General features: G+C 47.5%; 1 protein-coding gene across 2 annotated transcripts in view; it reads right to left on the bottom strand.

The window, feature by feature from the left end:
• Positions 1-20,108, bottom strand: part of RAPH1 (Ras association (RalGDS/AF-6) and pleckstrin homology domains 1) — a 54,439-nt gene that overhangs the window by 30,717 nt on the left and 3,614 nt on the right. For both annotated transcript variants that reach the window (XM_056861550.1, XM_056861549.1), the window contains exon 3: positions 18,929-19,455. In XM_056861550.1, the coding sequence (XP_056717528.1) occupies positions 18,929-19,455 (527 nt within the window). The remainder of the gene's footprint in view (positions 1-18,928; positions 19,456-20,108) is intronic.

Raw genomic sequence — 20,108 nt, 5'->3', positions numbered from 1 at the left:
TTACTCCAGTCTAAGCCCATTCATTGCAATGCACTGTTAGTATAAGTTGTTACAGTCAATCATGAGCAGAGGGAAATGATAAAAAACATCAAGCAGTAGTTTCCACAAATCTAATATGTCAATTTCACACAAGCACTGCGATACCTGATGCCTAGAACATGCATGCCTGTTGATCCTGAGTCATTAACTGTCCTAGCAATTTGATGTATGTGATGATGAAGACGACAGACAGTTGGGAAAAATGCAAGTTCTTAAAAACAACAACAACAGAACTTAGTATTTAATAAGGAACACCATACTGGATAGCCTAGAAGATGTTTTCAACCTTATACAGACACTTTCCTTTCAGGGCTTATTCACCGTAAATTTCCAAAGGGACAGGACCGAACAAGCTGTTCACTCAAAACTGGTATGCTTTATTTTTTTTTAAAGGTAAGGGGAATTTTTGACCAACAAAATGAAGCAAAAAATACATTTTAAGAATGTACGGCTGGATCCGCCCTGACCTGGATAGCCCAGGCTAGCCTGATCTTGTCACATCTGAGAAGCTAAGTCGGGATGGCCCTGGTGACTGTTTGGATGGGAGGCCGCCAAGGAATAGCAGGCTTGTGACGCAGAGGCAGGCAATGGCAAACCACCTCTGAATGTCTCTTGCCTTGAAAATCCCACCAGGGGTCGCCATAAATCAGCTGTGACTTGACGGCAAAAAAGAAAAGAAAAAGAAGACTGGCTCCACAATACGCCCCCTCTACTAACTGAGAGTTATTAGAATAAATGGATTCAAACTACTGACTTTTTCCTGAGTCAAAACAAATTAATTTTACTCCATATAAAGAGCTCCTCCAGGAATTTTAAAATGGAACTAAATTATGTGAAAGGCTCGTGGGACTGATTTTCTGTATATTTATGGGAATAATTATTTTGCTTGCAATCTGTAGTACCTAAAATGGAGCATTGTTTACTCACCGTGAATGCTCCTTCTCTCCTGAGGCGAAGGCGTCTTGATTTGTGGGTTATTTCCTTCCATCATCGGGTAGGCAGGACCAATTCTTTTGACTTCCTGTCTCCCCCTGGTGGGAAATAGCCTGCAAAACCTCAGTTACAGTCTTGCCTAGCTATCAACAGGAATGAAGCTCCTTGATAAAAAACATGTAAACATAATTGACGACAACGACCACAGTAATAAGACCAAGGAGGACTGAACTGGTTGAAAACGGTCATCTCAGGAACCTAACTCGAAAAATTTTCCAGAACCTTGACCTTAACGTTTCCGCCTTAACTAAGAATTCTAACCTGTGCCGGGTGGGCAAGACGCCTTCGCCTCAGGAGAGAAGGAGCATTCACGGTGAGTAAACAATGCTCCATTCTCCTACTGAGGCTCCAGCGTCTTGATTTGTGGGACCTCCAAGAGCTCCCAACTGGGTGGGTAGAGCACCCTATTCCACCACGTGCTGAAGAACTCTACGGCCAAAGGCCCTTGAGCCGATGCCCACGTGTTAACCCTATAATGTTTAACGAAGGTAGAAATAGATGCCCCGGTAGCGGCTTTGCAAATTTCTTCAACCGGGGCCTGTCTATCGAAGGCCGCTGATGAGGCCGCGCTACGCAGGGAGTGAGCAGTTATTCCCTGTGGCGCTATAACTCCCTAGGCCTTATATGCCTGTATGATGCAGAGTCTAAGGGTATGACTAATAGATGCTGCCGACATCCTTTTGCCCTTACTGGGATTGCTGATACCAATAAACATATAATCAGTCTGACAGATGTCAGCGGTTCTGTCTATGTATATATGTAGAGCCCTACGTAAATCTAAGGTAAGCCAGGCCTGTTCCTTTGATCCTGATTGCTTAGGACAAAAGGAAGGTAGGTTGATTTCCTGCGACCTGTGAAAGGGAGAACTTATCTTTCGAGTAAAGGTAGGGTCTGGTATCAGAACCACTTTGTCCTTATAGAAGGTACATAAACCTTCACGAATGGACAGAGCTCTGATTTCGGAAACCCGTCGCGCAGACATGATTGCAATCTGGAAAAGGACAGTCATCTGAAGGAACTTCATGTCTATGGTACATATTGGCTCGAAGGAAGCCTTTGTGAGGGCTCTAAGGACCAAATTGAGGTTCCATGAGAGAAAACGGTGTATAACCGGTGGTTGAGTCTGAGAGACACCCTTTAAAAAAGGAGATGACGTGCTGGTGCCTGGAAATAGGTACCCTATCCAGTTCTGGAATAACTGTGGCCATCGCTGCTATCTGTCTCCTTAAGGTTGAGGCTAAGAGATTAAGCTGTAGACCTTCCTGTAAAGAAAAAATCAGTACCCTCTGAATGCCCGGACGGAGTGGGTCTACCTTCTTCAATCTGGCCCATCGGACAAATGCTTTCCACGACGCATTGTATATGAGTCAAGTGGAGGGTCTGCAAGCCACTAAGATGGTGATCACTACCTCCTTTGAGTAGCCCCTAACTAGGCGAGATTGCCGTTCAAGCGCCAAGCGGTCAAGGAGAACCAGTGAGGATCTGAATGCACCAGTGGCCCTGGTGCAATGTTCCCCAATGGGTTGGAATAGCCCAAGGTTCCTGGCATGACATCTGACGAAGAGCCGCGAACCAAGGCCAGTGTGGCCAGCAGGGGGCCACCAAGATGACTTCGGCCCAGTCTTCCTTAGAACCTTGGGAAGAATGGACAGCGGGGGGGAAAGCGTACAGAAGTCCCCGGGGCCAAGGACTCAGAAGGGCGTCTATGCCCTCTGCTGCCGGGTGGTAAAACCCTTCGAGAAAACCCTTTCTACTCTGCAATTTTCTGCGGAGGCGAACAAGTCTACTAAGGGAGCTCCGAAGACGGTTGTAATCTGAGAGAAGGCCGCATGGTCTAAGTACCATTCTCCTTCATCTGCCAACTGGCGGCTTAGATGGTCCGCCTGCACATTCAGAGCTCCCTTGATATGTTCTGGCCGAATCAACTGAAGGTTTGACTGGGCCCAGGTAAAAATCTGCACCGCTTCCCGATGCAGAGCAGAGGATCAGGACCCCCCCCTTTATGTAAGCCTTGGTTACTATATTGTCCATTCTTATCAGGACATGCAACCCCCTGAGGAGTGGGGCGAAGGCTCGGAGGGCAAGCCGTACCGGCCTCAGTTCCAGGACGTTGATATGTAACGATGTCTCCTCTGTGGACCATCGTCCCTGGGTAGAGTTGGTGGCCAAGGTGGCTCCCCAACCCTCCAGACTGGTGTCTGTGATCACTTGTGTGGGCTCCCCGTGTATATAGAAGGTGTGCCTGACCAGGTTCCTTCGATCAGTCCATCATCGAAGACTCCTCCGAGTCTCTGAGGATAGGGAAATGGATCTGTTCCTCTTCTTTGCGATGTCCCTCTGGTACGGTCAAATCAGCCACTGCAGAGGCCTGGAGTGGAATCTGGCCCAGGGAACGACCGCTATACAGGCCATCATTAATCCCAGCAACTTCGCTAGGGACATGACCCCGGCTTTCCTTGTTCTGGCTAAGGATGAAAAGACATTGATTAGTTTCTGAACGCGTTCCTGGGGCAGTGATAGGGCATTGAGAGAGGAATCTATTCTGACCCCCAGGTGTAACATTGACTGAGAGGGTATGAGAGAGCTCTTTTGAAAATTGAATAAGAATCCATGTTCCTGAAGAACGTGAAGCACCCTTGCTGTGTGATGTATGGACTGGTGTTCTGATTGAACACAGATCAGGATATCGCCCAGGTACGGGTGTACCTGGACGCCCTCCTGTCTGAGAGTGGCAATGATTGTCACTAGGGTCTTGGATGTCAACCCAAAGGGGAGGGCCCGAAGTTGAAAATGGTCTTGTCCATAGGTGAACCTGAGGAAGCGTCTGTGTGAAGGGTGTATAGGTATGTGTAGGTACGCCTCTGTCAGGTCCACTGCCATCATAAAGGTGCCTGGGAGCAGTGAATCCACTACTGACTTCACCGTTTCCATACAAAGTGCCTTCGAGCCATCCGCCTGTTTAAATATTGTAAGTTAAGGATGGCTCGCCAGTTCCCGTTCTTTTTGGGGACTGTAAAAAATATGGAGGCCCCTTTCGAGGGCAGGGACCTGTTCTATGGCCCTAATAGACAATAGATGTTGAATGGCCTTTAATGTTCTGGAATGTTTCTCTGCCCTGTGTGGCATGGGAGATCTTAAGAAGTGATCCCTTTTTAGAGATGTGAATTCCAGGAGGTAACCCCTGGATATGATCTGATAGACCCAGTGGTCTGGTTGTGAGGTGGTCCACCTGGCACTGAAGAAAAGAAAATCTGCCCCCACTGGAGACAGATGGGAGTCACTGGGGATTATTCTTTGGGAATTTGTCACCTCTGTCCGACCGGGGCGGTTGGTTCTGAGGTCTGGTGAACTTGCCCCCCCTACGGAAGGGTCGTGAAGCGTTCCACAATCCCCTTCTGAAGTCAGAACGATACCTGTTTGTTGCTCGTGGGGCACGAAAGGATCGGAAACCAGGGACTCATGGTTCCTTTTTAAATTGTTTAGGCAAGGCCTGCTTTTTATCCTTCGTCTCCACTAATATTTTATCTAATTTCTCTCTAAACAGGCGCCCTTCCTGAATGGGGTAGGCCATTAAGTTTGTTTTTGCCTTAAATTCTGCTGGCCAGGCTCTGAGCTACAGTGCCCTTCTTATGGAGGTTACCGATGCCATGGATCGTGCTGTAAAGGACATGGAGTCCAGACAGGCATCAGCTATTAGGGTGATGGCGTCCTGGACCCTTTCTAATCCTCCCACTATTCTATGATGTTCTGAAGGAATCAACTGGATGAGCTTCTTTACCCAAAGGAAGGAGGCTCTAGCAAATATTGATGTAGTAGCATTGGCCTGTATAGCTAATGCTGCGTTCTCGTGGGCCCTTCTGCTTAAAGACTCAGCCTTTCGATCCAATTGATCCCTCAGGGATCCCATGCCGTCCTCAGGCGCAAGGCCAGGGGACTGCAAATCCACCACTGGTGCATCCACAAGAGGTACTTTCAAAAGGAGCGAGGGTGTATAGTGTTTTGATGGACTGAGGCGTCTGCTTATTGGACGCAGGACTGGTCCACTCCTCTTGAATGGCTCTGAGAAAAAACTCTGGGAATGGTACTGAATTATGACACGGCTGCTTTCTAGGAAAGCATTCAGGCACTTCCTGTTTCAGTTTAGAATTAGAGTCCTCTGTAGAGGAGGCCTCTTCATTCAGGTCCAAAGCTAATATAGCCTTTGCCAGGAGGGCCTGATAATCCTCCCCACTGAATAGGCGGCTCTGTGACTCCACAGGGGCTGACTTGTCCAGGGAGTCAAACACATCAGCATTGAGGGAGGAAGTGTGGGAGCTAGTGCCAGCAATATTAAGATCAGTAGATTATTTTAGTGCTGCCTTGGTAGGCCATTGTGAACTGGTAGAAGGACCTCCCCCAGGGCCTGTAACCTGCCCACTCTCAAAGGAATGGGATCTGGTAGACGAGGAAGTTGCTGACTCAACCGGTCCCTGAGGGGAATTCTCATTAAGTATGCATGAAAAGCCTGCCACTGTCTTTGCAAGGCTATATTAATCCACTCATCTGCCTCCTCCCTGGTAAGCACCGGGGCAGCTGCCCTAGGAGCAGAGGGAGAGAGTTGCCCCCCCGTCATTGAAGGAGATGGTGGGGGTTGTGCTGGCACTGGCAAATAAGTGGCGGGAAAATGGGCGCCCCCCTTTGGAAAGGCAGTAGAAGCCTGTACTCCTGTCATCAGGAAGGAGGAGGGAAAATGGCCGCCCGCCGGGAAGGAGGAGGTAAAATGGCCACCTGCCCCCGGGACCAGTGGCTGAACATTACCAATTCCAGATGGAAGTCCAGAGTCGCCGCCAGGAAAACCGTGGGGGTTGCGCCTTCTGTGCCGTCGGCATGCAGCGAGTAGGCGGGATCCTTTTTCCCGGCTCTCGACATGCCCCCCGCTCTGTGACAGCGCTTTCTCTTTTTTTTTTTTTTTTTTTTTACACCATGTAAGCTCGTTGCGACTTTTTAAGAGCCGCCGCGGCTTTTCGCGCCTTTTTTTTTTTTTCCTCTTTCTTTTAGGCGCATCATCCGCACTCTGCGCTGAGCCTTCCAAATCCCTACTCCCTAAGGCACCAACATTGTGGGCATTGGGAGTGGGCGTCTCGGACTTCTTCGGAGTAGGCTGGACCAGCAGGTAGTCCGAGACTGAGAGGAGGCCATCCTCCCTCTCCTCTGAGGCGTTTGCCATAGGAATCTCCGGGATTAACACCGGGGCTCCTATTCACTCAATCTCACAAGGGAAACGAGGGACGGCAATGAGGGAGGGAGGGAACACCCAAACAGTAGGATATTACAAACAAACAGACAAAAAACACAAATCGATAAGGAGCTACGGTAGAAAACCTGAAAGGCTAACTTAAGCTGAGCAAGCACAGAGCTGTGCTTACGACCTGCGTACCCTTCTGAGGCAGGACGGAACTGGGGTTTTGCAGGCTATTTCCCACCAGGGGGAGACAGGAAGTCAAAAGAATTGGTCCTGCCTACCCGATGATGGAAGGAAATAACCCACAAATCAAGACGCTGGAGCCTCAGTAGGAGAAAAAAGTTTATAATTGCAAATGGATACTTTTTTTAAATATAGTTCCACTGAAATTGTTCAAACGGAAAGGTTCCAGGAACATATATTGAACTGCTGGTATTTATGCAGGTAAAGCAGCTGCCAGCCAAAAGTAACATTTCAAAACCATTGCTAGTCAAGATTTCCTCCAGTAATTTTATTCTAAAGAATCAATAATTGACAATCCTGAACTGTAAAAAGGCCCGATTTCAAAACTTTAACACATTTTTAACACATTACATTTCAAAATATTTATTAATTCCAGGTATCTGGAAAAGTGTCCATACATAGCTAAGCGGTGCCTGTGCTGCAGCGTAGACATGAGTCCTTTAATTTCCATCTGCACCTTTAAGATTTAAACTAGCAATAACAGACCAAGGCCATTCATGCATAGGTTTGATCTCCCTGGTTGGACCTGGGTTCATTGCACATTAATGTAACCCGATTTGGGGGAAACTGTATGCATTGGCTTGAATGATCAGGGACGAAACTGTGTGCTAATTGAGCCATGAATACAGAAAAGCAGTCTCCCAAGCTCAAATCAAGTCCCACCCCTTTAAATGCTGCTTTGTAACTGGCTTACTTCACAGTGCTCACTGTGAGAGAAGATTTCCTTCCCCCCAAACCCAAGAAATCCAAGCCTCGTTTTTAAAAAGCCTTTCTTTTGCTCAGAAAGAGCTCAGAGGTAGCAGGAAGCACTTGAATCCCCGCCTCTTTACACACTGCTTCGTGATTGGCTGTGAGAGAAGCCAATCTTCTGTGTTTCCCCCTTTTAGTCATCTGCACGCTACTTTCTGCTGGGCTGAGCTCAGGGGAGAGGGAAAAGTTGGATTAACAGAGAAACAGGGTCGAGCTATCAAGGAATGGGATATCGTGCATACTGAAAAGTTAGATCCTGGCTGAAACAGGATAAAAGAGGTTACAGCAACCATGCATAAATGACCCAAGTGACACTATGTATTGCAGGGGTGGGGAACATCAGGCCCGGGGGCCATATAAGGCCCGTGAAGTCATTTGGTCTGGCCCTTCATGGGTCCTGGCAGATCTCTAGCTCAGAAGGATTTAAGACTGGCGATCCACCCCCTCCCGCAGACAGGAATAGCCTCTATTCAAGGCAGATGTGAGTTTGTTTTGGCAAGAAAAGGAACCTTTTCCCCCCTTGCAGAAGAGTTGTTAGCTATGTGTTAACCTTTTCCCACCTGGGCCATGGAGAAACGTATTCCCTCTGTACTACAAGAGGGCTGGGGGCGGAAGTGGCGAATGGCCCGCGAATAATGCTACAAATATCCAAATGGCCCTTGGCGGAAAAAAGGTTCCCCACCCCTGATGTAGAGTTTCAAATGCTGCAAGTGAAAGACATTAACAGTGCCATCCTAACCAGAGTTACACTCTTCAATGGGCTTACAGCAGTGATGCTGCTTAGGATAACACTGTACATGGGAGATATCCAACAGACCACGCTGCTTGTATTTCTAGGTTCTACAACACAAAACGTGCTGGCTAAAATGGAACCTGGACACCTGAAATTAGCTGGAAAAAGGGAGGCTTCTTACAATCATAGACGCTACTTTCATGTTTCCAAAGGCATCAACAAAACACAGAACACCTGTCCTTGCATAATTCTCATTTTCTTCTTTTTCACCATATCTAATGAACATGAAGTCCCTACCATGCAGATCAAAAAATCCACACAGCGAGGCCACCCAGTGCTAGAAAATCGGGGGTGGGGTGGTGGTGGGGGGTGGAGAATCCTGACTGAGACCTTGTGAGACTACTTCACAATATCATGGCCACCATTTGGTGGTTATGTTGTCCCCATCCTATCACATGGGAGTGGCATATCACTGAGAGGAAACGTTTAAAAAGGCAACTTGATTGCTTGAGTTATATCGTTATTTTGTCTTCCTTGACCCAAACTCCCTGGGCAAACTCCTTTGGTAGATTGCCGCCCAGCTTGGCATCCATTGTCATCTATATTAGGTCTTGTAGGTGAACAGGTCTTCCCCTTTGGAGTCGTTGGACCTACTGGTCCACCATCTTAAACTCTGCCACAATGTCTCTAAAGTCAATGATCTGATGCCTGTGCTTAGATTGAGTGGGCATCCCACTGTACTGGGATCCTGTAGAGCCCATACAACCTACGTTTAGCAAGATGGAGGCTCTCTAATGGCTTAGTCTTTTTTTTTCGCCATCAAATCATAGCTGGCTTACGGCAACCCCTGGTGAGGTTTTCAAAGCAAGAGACATTCAGAGGTGGTTTGCCATTGCCTGCCTCCATGCCATGACCCTATATTCCTTGGTGGTCTCCCATCCAAATATTGACCAGGGCTAATCTTGCTTAACTTCTGAGATCTGATGAGATTGGGCTAGCCTGGGCCTTGAGAAACTGGCCTTTTTGATTGCTTGGCCGTTTTGAAGGTATGTTCTTTTATTAAACCGGATGAAGGCAAACAAGATGCAGTAGCAAGGCCAAAAGATGCCAATTGTAGCAAACACACAACTTGACAGTTTCTCTTCCAATCCCTTTCCAAGTTCAATACAAGGTGCTTTTTTTTTAAGGGTATAGGGTATTTAAAGAACCTCTTAACTGCATATGAATTAAATGCAATTAATTGCATATGAACCTGCTCAACAGCTGTGATCTGCATTGGAGGCCTTGCTCCACTTGTCTGCATTCCCAGATCTTAGATTGGTGGCCCCTAAGGACTGGATGACCTGGATAGCCCAGGCGAGCCCGATCTCGGAAGCGAAGCTGGGTTGGCTCTGGTCAGTATTTGCATGGGAGATCACCAAGAAATACCAGAGTTGCAACGTGGAGACAGGCAATGGCAAACCACCTCTGAACATCTCTTGCCTTGAAAACCCCCTAAGGGGTCATCATAAGTCAGCTGTGACTTGACAGCAAATAAATAAATAAATAAATAAAAGAGGAGGAGGAGAAAGGATTGGGTATTTTCTGCCATGGTACTTAACTGATGGAAAGCCTTCCCTCTGCCTAGGACCAAACTAGGGTATCTTTTCAATGCCAGGCAGCCAAAGACTTTAACAGCACAGGTATTTTGAACTGTTAATTGTTGCTGCCTGTGTGCATGTTATTCTTTTCTGTATCTTTTTTCCCCACACTGTTCATTACCTGCAGTTTTATTATCAATTACTGCTACTGCTAATGACTAGGTATGGGTAATTTCACTATTTATTCAGGCTAGGGGTCTTTAGTTATTTTAATGTTACTATCTTACATTCCATTTTACTTTATTTACACTTTCAACGCTGGAAACCACCTTGTACACTTTTAATTAGAAGTCCAGTACATAAACAGACCTAATAATCAACCTATCAGTTCCTTGTAGCAGTCAGATAATTAAAAATAGCACAGGGAAGTCATTCTGTCCCTCCTAGGCTACGAACTGGGACAAGCGCAAAAGAAATGTGTAATGTAGGGGGAAAAGTTGTGAGGTGCCAAAGACCAAATGGAAATCGTTAAAATTAATCTGTAAATCTTTAAGTTTACTCAAGACTCAAACAGTTTGAGTCTTGAAATGAGACATCCTGGAGAATATAGCCTTGGTTACTCACCGTGAGGGCTTATTCTCCCCTGAGGCGAAGGGCATCCTGAGCTGTGGGTTGTTTTCCTTCTCCATCCGGGTAGGCAGGACTAAAGTTTCTGACTTCCTGTGTCCCTTGGCGGGAAAACAGCCTGAGGAAGCCAGTTACCGTCTGTACTAGCTACGTTCACAGGAACGAGACAAACTAACGAGACACTGCATTATAACATATGAATAACCGAACAAGAGACCAGGCGTGCTAACATTTGTGGTTAGACACGGTACTACGGCTGGCGTGGGGAGATGCCAGGGGTCTATTTCTAAAAACTGATTATTTGAAAGGGCGGGGCAGGATGCCCTTCGCCTCAGGGGAGAATAAGCCCTCACGGTGAGTAACCAAGGCTATATTCTCCGCTGAGGTAAGGGCATCCTGAGCTGTGGGACTTTTAAGAGCTCCCAATAGGGTGGGAAAGAACATATTACTCAACCACACTTTGTAAAACCCTGCGACCGAAGGAGGCTTGGGCTGAGGACCAGGTATGGATTCTATAGTGTCTGACAAAGGTTGAGACTGAAGACCAAGTAGCGGCTTTACAGATCTCTTCTACCGGCGCTTGTTTGTCAAACGCGGTCGTAGTGGCGGTACTTCGAAGAGAATGTGCCGTGATACCCCCCGGTACAGGTTTGCCTTGCGCCTTGTACGCCTCTGCAATACATAGTTTGATCGTGTAACTAATTGCGGCGGCTGACATTCTCTGTCCCTTACCGGGGTTTGAGATCCCTATGAACATGTAGTCAGACCTTCTGATGTCTGATGTGCGGTTGATGAATATACGAATAGCCCTCCTTAAATCTAATGTGTGCCATGTGGCCTCCCTTGGACAGTTTGGTTTTGGGCAAAAGGAAGGGAGGTTAATCTCCTGAGTCCTGTGGAAGCGTGAATTTATCTTAGGTTGGAATGTGGGGTCGGGAGTTAGCACGACCCTGTCTTTGTGAAAGACACATAATCCTTTTCTGATAGACAGCGCCCTGAGCTCGGATACTCTTCTGGCTGATGTGACTGCCGTAAGGAACAGTACCTTCATGCGAAGGTATCTCATGGGTACTGTTTTGAGAGGCTCGAAGGGTGGTCCCGTAAGAGCCTTTAGGACAAGGTTAAGGTTCCATGTAGGGAACCTGTGCAATACCGGGGGTTGTATTTGGGAGACTCCTTTTAGAAAGGCAGAAATGTGCCTATGTTGTGACGTGGGGACTCCGTCTGAGATAGGTATTACTGTGGAGATGGCGGCTACCTGTCGTCTCAGGGTAGAGGCCTTGAGGTTTTGTCTGACTCCTTCTTGGAGAAATTCTAGTATTGTAGGAATATCTGGGTGAAGAGGGTCACGTTTCTTTCTCCTTGCCCATCGGGCAAAGGCTTTCCATGACGCGTTATATATGCGTCGGGTGGACGGCCTGCGTGCTTCTATGATTGTGTTGACCACATCTGTAGAGTACCCAAGGTTTAATAGAGTCCTCCTCTCAAGCGCCAGGCGGTCAAACAGAACCATTGGGGGTCTGGGTGTGTTATGGGTCCCTGGTGGAGAGTGGTCTGTTCCACTGGGATTCGCCACGGTTCTTGGTAGGACATGCGCTTGAGAGTTACAAACCATGGTCTCCGGGGCCAGTAAGGAGCTATCAGTATCACGTCTGCTCTGTGTTGGTGTATTTTCCTGAGGACCTTGGGTAGGATGGGGATTGGAGGGAATGCGTAAAGCAGACCCTTGGGCCATGGACTGAGAAGGGCGTCTGTGCCTTCTGCTCTTGGGTGGAAGTACCTGGAGTAAAATCTGGGAACCTTGTGATTTGACTCGGAGGCAAAGAGATCGACGGAAGGGATACCAAAGATTTCTGTAAGCTGCTGAAATGTTGTGTGGTCTAATTCCCATTCTCCCTCGTCTATTGACTGGCGACTTAGCCAATCGGCACGCAGGTTGAGGTTTCCCTTGATGTGTTCCGCCCTGATTGAGGGGACGTTGGCTTGTGCCCAGGTGAATATCGCCACTGCTTCCCTGTGCAGGGAAGAGGACTTGGAACCCCCTTGTTTGTTGATATAGGCTTTTGTCGTGATATTGTCTGTTCGTATAAGTAGATGGTGTTTCCTGATTGTATGTGTGAATTTTTGTAGTGCCAATTTCACTGCCCTGAGTTCCAGCAGGTTGATGTGGAGTCGAGACTCCTGCTGTGACCATTGGCCTTGGGTTATCTGATCGCCTAAGGTGGCACCCCAGCCCGATAGGCTGGCGTCCGTGAAGATTTGGATGGGATCTTCGTGTATGTACTGTGTGGCTTGGCAGAGGTTGGATGGATTGGTCCACCAGAGAAGGCTGTGAGTGACCTTTGAGGGGATAGCTATTTTCTTGATCTTTTTCTTTACTATGTCTAGCTGGTGAGGCCTTAGAAGCCACTGTAGTGGGCGTGAGTGAAATCGGGCCCATGGTACTATGGCAATGCACGACACCATGAGCCCCAAAAGAGCCGCTAGGGACATGAGCATTGCGGTGTTGTGATTGGCCGTGTTGCGTGCGGAGGAAATTAGTTTCCTGATCCTTTCCTGAGGTAGGGATAAGGAGTTGGTTTTGGAGTTGATTTTGGCCCCCAGGTGCGTCATTACCTGTGAGGGGTGCAGTGAGCTTTTTTGGAAGTTTATGATGTACCCGTGTTCCTGAAGGGTCTGGATGACCCTTTGTGTGTGGGAGTGAGAGAGACTGTGGGTTGGGGCACAGATAAGGATGTCGTCCAGGTACGGATGTACCTGGATTCCTTCCTGTCGGAGGGATGCAATGATGGTGACTAGTATTTTGGTGAAAACCCTCGGAGCTGAGGTCAGTCCGAAGGGGAGGGCCCCGAACTGATAATGGTCGGGGCCATAGGCAAATCTGAGAAAGGATCTGTGTAGTGGGTGAACTGGAATGTGGAGGTAGGCCTCCGTGAGGTCCACAGCCGTCATAAAGGTGCCAGGGAGTAGTGATTCCACAATTGATTTGACTGTTTCCATACGGAAATGTCTGCGGGCCATCCTGTTGTTGACGTACTTTAGGTCCAAGATGGCCCTCCAGTCCCCGTTCTTCTTCGGGACGGTGAAGAAAATGGAATATACTCCCTGGCCCTTCTGATGGCTGGGCACTGGTTCTATGGCCTTGATATGAAGCAAATGCTGGATAGCTGTTAATGTTCTTTGGTGTTTTCCCTTTTTGAATGAGATTGGGGAACGTAGGAATCGGTCTCGAGGTTGGACCGTGAACTCCAGGAGATAGCCGTTTGTTAAAATCTGTGAGACCCATTTGTCCGGTTTGGACATGGACCACCTTGCTGCAAACTCCTGAAGTCTTCCCCCCACCTGAATGTGACTGGCGTCACTGAGGGGTGTGCTTAGTGAACCTGTCTCCTTTTTCCGATCTTGGCTGGAAACCCTGGGGTCTGGAGGTTCTTCCCCCCCTACGAAAGGATCTGGTATTGCCCCAAGATCCCCTGTTTGATCCCCAGGAACCTCTTCTAAATTCGGATCTGAATTTGGGTGAGAACTTGGGGGGACGAAAGGAAGGATATGAAGGGTGGCGATGGTCCTTTTTGATTTGCATGGGGAGCACTTGCTTTTTATCCTTTGTTTCGACGAGTATGCTGTCAAGCTTCTCGCCAAACAGTCTGCCCTCTTTGACGGGATAGGCCATGAGGGTGGTCTTGGCCTTAAAGTCTGCAGGCCAGGCCCTGAGCCAGAGTCCCCTTCGGATAGAAGTGACCGCTGCCATGGATCTGGCCACTGAGGACATGGTGTCAAGGGATGCGTCTGCCATTAATGTTACTGCGTTAAGGACCCTGTCCAGACCCCCCAAAACCCTGAGGTTTTCATCAGGAACTAACTGTATAATCTTTTTTATCCACAGGTATGAGGCTCTGGCAAAAATAGATGTGGTGGCACTGGCCTGAATAGCCATAGCCGAAGCCTCGTGCGCCTTTCTCGCCAGGTAGTCTGATTTCCTGTCTAGTTGGTCCCTCAGGGAACCCACCCCATCCTCAGGGACTAAGCCCGGGGATTGTAGGTCCAGGACCGGGGCATCTACCAAGGGAACTTTAAGCATTGACATTGCGTGGGAGGCCAGATTGTATTGCTTCCTAATATTAGTGGGAAGCTGTCTGTTAGGTGTTGGGTGGTCCCACTCCTCTCTGACTGCATTAATAAAAAACTCCGGGAATGGAACTGTATTAGAGAGTGACTTGGGTCTAGGAAAACATTCCTTGACTCCCTTCTTTAATTTGGATTTAGGTTCATCTGTTTGGTCTGCCTCTGAGTCCTCATTAAGATCGAGAGCTAGGATAGCTTTGGCTAAGAGGGCCTGGTAATCCTCCCCCGAGAACAGTCTGGTGTGCTGATCTGCCTCTTGGGGTGGATCTTCGTCCGAATCAAATTCACCTTCCTCGATCTCTTCGTCTTCATAACCGGCTGAAGAGAGAGGGGATCTAGAAATTTCAGGCTGAGGCTCCCTAGTCTCGGAAGGCTTAGCCTTCATGGCCGCTTTTGTGGGCCATGCCTTGGATTTAGTAGTAGAAGAGGAAGAAGGGCCACCATTCTCCTCAGTATGGAGGAGAGTGGGTTGCATGGGCTGAGATAGAGGGTTGGGGGGAATCCCATAGGGGCCCGCAGCCATGGAGGGAGGAAGGCGAGCCTGGAAGGATTGGAAGGCTTGCCACTGGCGTTGCAAGGCATAGTTGATAAGATCATCTGCGCTTTGCCAGGAAATAAAATGGCCGCCCTCTGCCGCCTGGTTGGGGGGGGGGTTGCCAACTCCCGCCTGGAATGCTCCCATAGCCGCCATTGCCGCGTAATTACCAGTCCCCGCCAGGAAGGGTGAAGATGCCGCTGCCGGGAGGGATGAATTCGCTGCTGCCGCCTGGTCTGCGTTCTGGGCAGTGCGGGATGCGAGGGAGACTTTTGGTGAAGAGTCGGGTGTTTTAACCCCCGGCTTTCGTCCCGCCGGCGGTCTTAGCGCCGCGCCTCTTTCTTCTGGCGCCCGGTTGCAGCGGCGCTGACTTTCGCGCCTTTTTGTATTTAATTGGGGCCGAGGAGGTTTCGGCCGCTAGGGTCTCTCCCGGATTAGTAATGCTCCCTAATGGTCCGTCAGGACGGCCGTTGGGAGATCCGGAGCCCGTGGGGGTGGTTTGAACCAGCCCGCTTTGGAAGTCCTTCTCAGAGAGAAGGTCGTCTTCCCTTGCTAACATGGCGTCGGCCATGTTGGAGGCTATAGACTAACACACAGAGGGAAAGGGAGACGGAGGATAACAAGAGGATTTACAATAAAAGGGAAGACGAGGAAGACTCACGGTACTTAGAAGACAAAGAGACAGGAAAAATTTCTTTGCTGAAATGGGCCTAAAGGATCTTCTGGCACAGAGCTGCGCGAAGTTGCCTGCTCCACCCGGATAGGCAGGACGGAAACTGGCTTCCTCAGGCTGTTTTCCCGCCAAGGGACACAGGAAGTCAGAAACTTTAGTCCTGCCTACCCGGATGGAGAAGGAAAACAACCCACAGCTCAGGATACCCTTACCTCAGCGGAGAAATGGTCCCCTCTACAAAAGTGGCCTCTGCCAGAAGACCACTGGCTCCTCCTTTAGTCCATTTCACCTATATAGTCCTGCGTATCAAACAGGCAAAGAAACCATTGCTTTGTAAATGCTTTTCTCTTTCCTTGTTTTGCATAAATAATCTGTTCATAATGGGAAATAAAGAAACAGTCCTGAAACATCCAGGCTTTATGATTTCCACAGAACAGGATAGGAGAAAAATTAATGTATAAGGAAAACAGCAGTTAAACTAACTGATCTGTCAGCATCACTTGTTTGTCAGTCGGTCCCGTCCAGGTTCTCTACAAGCCAGTGTGATCCATATCTGGACTGACTCCCTTCAGCAGCGTGAGCACTTCTGCGTGCTTAATTGTGCCAATAAATCTAAAGAAGTACTTTTACCCGTGGAACAGGGCCTTAGCATATTTGTTCTCTTTCAGGAATTATTAAAAGTTGGAGAATTTAGACTCTGTGCAACACTGCTTATAGCAAAGTTTTGGGAAGATGTGGGGATGTGAATTAACTTTCAAGGGGGGTGGGGAAACAATTAGGATATGGAACTAATCAAGCGTATAGCTGAAGATAAAGCACAACCAACAACAGGATCCAAGTGTATAGATGATTTGCGTAGCACCTCATAAGTTACAAGGTTAGTGCACAGAGTTCTACGGAGCGTTTAGGAGAGAGCTTGAGTTACTGAAATCTGCAACATCTGCATGAAAACTGCATGAAAAACATGGTCGGACCAATGAGCCGACAAGTCTAACATTCCACCCTACACTGTGACCAGTACTTCAGAAGAGATTTCAGGAAAATCAATTATTCCTTGACCACTTTCTGTTATTTATGCGTATGAGCAGACGGTAATAACTCTCCCTATCAAGGCAGGAAACAGAATGGAGCTGAAGAAGGATGGGGTTATTTCTCCCGGGAGACAGGAAGTGTTAAGACTTTTTTGTTCCTGCCTCCCTGATCATGAGAAAGAAAATAACCCATTTTGAAGATGCCCTCCTATCAGGAGCGACAACTAAATGGGACTCTTTTGGCTTCTCGGCCAGGGGTGCTTAAATGACCCAAACCCTGAAGAACACATGTCTAACAGCGCATACTCCTGTGCCAAGTTACTCCGGTAAGCTCACTGAAATCAATCCACTTAGACAGGAGCAACTTTAAAAAGGACTGCACTGTAAGTCATGGGAAGGGCCAGTGTCTGCATACCCAGAGGTGGGGCCCACTATCCCCAGCCCCCACCCCCCCAGGCACCTTCCCTTGCCACCTCTCCGCATGGCCTTCCCCATCTGCTGGCTTGAAGTGCTCCCATCCATGCTCCCAACCACCCAGAGTCACTGGAGAAAGGGCATGTGGGTGTTGCACAGTGGCAGCATTCTTGGTAGCCATGGCAGCACTCCCAGCATGCACCAGCCAGTGCTGTAGGGGAAAGGGTATGCTGGTGATAGGGCTGCCAAGCCTCCGCTGGGGGGGATACCCCACTCCCAGCTCTGGTTTCTCACCACCATTGCTGTGACTGGCGGGAGAAAAATACTTAAGAAAAATCACTGTGATGGCATGATATAAGTTCCTTTCCCCACCTCAGAAGTGACTTCAGTCCTCTATATAAATCAGGGGACACTTATGGTTTTACCATACACTTTCCAGTAATTCCTACAGAAGCATTATGTCGCTGTCCCCCACCCTGGGTCTCCCCCTGGTTGTCAGGCTGTGCCAGGAAACCCTCGTTGGTGGTGCTAGAAACTAAGCATGGATGGAGGGAGGACTTGCAAGCAGGAAAAGGAATCACTGACACGTGGGAGATGCGCAGGTGGACGTGGAAAGAGAGGCGGGATGGGGCCCCTAAAACTTGGAACCGGCTAGCACAGAATAAAGTTGGGACTCTTACTTCTCATGACTTGAATTCTATGCTTCTCTTAAACACAGCTTAAAATTGCTTTTGCCTTTTTTTTTTGCTGTAGTGCTGTACTACAAACTCATGTTCCATTTGTTACATAATGCAATCTTAGGATCCTTTTCACATGTACTACTGCCGAGACAGGTATTCCCCACTGTATACTTTCACATTTGATTCTGTTTTGCCTCAAAGAAGAACTTTGCATTCATCTGTCAAATTTCATTTTCGCCCAGCTTCTCAGCAATTTGAATTTCTTTGGTCTAAGTATGCTTAAATGTAGCAGTTGAAATGCTTCATACCAACCCACTCCCCTCAACTGGTATCAAGAGCCTTCACTACAACAATCTATATCTAAGAGCTACATATATTGAATACATACAGGCAAGAGACACAATACCAAAATACTTCGACAGTAGCAAAGTTCATAGGTAAGTATAAAAGGTAAAATGGGACCACCCTCAAACAAGATAGTGGTTTCTGCATACTAAATTCAGAGTAAACTTGACTGAGTATACTAAATTCAGAGTATCCCAAAAGGAAAGATTTTCTCATTATTAATTTCCCCCTCTTACTGTGATATTTGCGTAAGAACAAATGAAGAGCCCTGCTGGTTTGGATCACACAATGGCCAACCAACTGCAGGCCAACAAACAGGGAAAACTTTGGGGGAGCCCAACTTGTACTTCCTAGTTCCGGCAGTCCAAAAAAGTCCCAAGTTCTCCTATATCAACGAACTTGGGATATCTCCTATATCAACTTCATACCATAGCAGCATGGATGTCTTTGTTCCCTGTGGAAGTCTTTCTCCAGGGCCTTGGCTATGGTTATGGCTGTGGGCTATGTTGTAAGGTTACTATTTAATATAAAAGGACTAATTCTTCCCAGGATTTCATACAAGTTCTGTCTCCTTGGTCCTACACTATTATATCTTTGAACATTTAAACAAATGAAACACAGTTTTAGCTCTTCAGCGGATAGCATAAAAGCAAGATGTTAAAGGAAAACAACCATTTTATCTAGAAATGTTTAAAGTGAGCAGTGTTGACATATTATGCATATAGAATAGCCGTAGTTTGCAAAAGCTACCGGTATGGGACTTTCAAATTACAGGCTGGCTCCTACCACTCCACGAAGAACATTCTTCATGGACATGTGACTTTCCTCTGGTAGAAAAAGCACTTCCGCTACAGAAAGGCTTCACACTTAGCTGGGCAGAACACTTGGATCCAACTAAGTATTTTAAAGACTTACTGTGAAGAACGGGTCATACTTTACCTCGCTAATCGGCTGTGCTTGTTGCGTCAAATCCAGTTCCTGAGGTCTTGTCACCTTATCAATGTCCAGGGAATCCATACTTGAGGCTGCAGACGTGTTGCTGGAACGGGAGGAATTACTGATGGAACGGACTTCCGCGTCACTCACGGTGCCTGCCGACGCTGTCCTTCTGTGCTGAGTAGTAACTATGGGCTTGTTATCTTCCATCAAAGGTTGCTGAGCTGCTTCGTCCATACTCAGAGAGGCTTTTTCTAATTGTGCGGTAATGTCGTCCAGAGAAAAGATAGCGTGTGAAGGCTTAGTTGCCCGACCAGAGGACGAAGAGGACAGTCCCTTCATACTGCTGTGTTTGGCAGCAAGCCGGCCGCCACCAGGTGGTCTCTGGACCATTTTTCCTTCCGTGGCAAAGCGTTTCATTGATGTACTGTTTGCAGACTGTGACCCGATGCTGCTGAGCTCCTGCTCTATGGAACAAAGGTCAGCCATGAGGGCATCCAGATCCACAGTCTCTCCCTGATTCAGGGCTTCTGCAATGAATGACAGGAACATAGTCAACTTTCAGAATTCTATTTTCATGCTCCACTGCTTTAAACATTTCATTGTTTTGGAGTCCAGTTTGCGTGGTCTGTCTACTTTCCATTTTCCATTAAGGAATCCTGGGACACAAATAATGCCCACTTGGTCTCACCATAGGTTCACATGAAAGTGTGCACCTTAGACCAAATCAAACTTTCCTCTGTGATAGTGCAAGGGAATTCTGTAACAACGGGCAAACTGTCTCTCAGGAAATATCATGGTAGCTGCTTATTTTCTCAGTAAACTTCAAGGAACATGGGATTACCTGGAGTATAGTTTGAAAATCACAGGTCTAAGGATTAACAGAAGAAGCATATGTAAACCAAACTAGTTTATTACAGAGTCATAATGTTAACAGTTACCATTAATTACAAACTCCTGCCACATAAATTCCTAAATGCCTGGACAAGCCTTTCAGCTTTATCTTGTGTTTCAAAACATTGCTCATTTATAAAGATTTTTTCTGGAATTTTCCCATACAGTGCTGTTAAATGTCTCATTGCAAAATTCTTGGAGTCACCTTTCTAAGGGGGTGGGGGATTTCATATTTCACTTTAACTATCAAAGTATACTCTGCACTCGTAATATTCTGTTTTTAAAAACG

The sequence above is a fragment of the Euleptes europaea genome, chromosome 15 (genome assembly GCF_029931775.1).
Source record: "Euleptes europaea isolate rEulEur1 chromosome 15, rEulEur1.hap1, whole genome shotgun sequence".
NCBI classification, from domain to species: domain Eukaryota; kingdom Metazoa; phylum Chordata; class Lepidosauria; order Squamata; family Sphaerodactylidae; genus Euleptes; species Euleptes europaea.
This window is presented reverse-complemented; position numbering and strand designations above follow the sequence as displayed.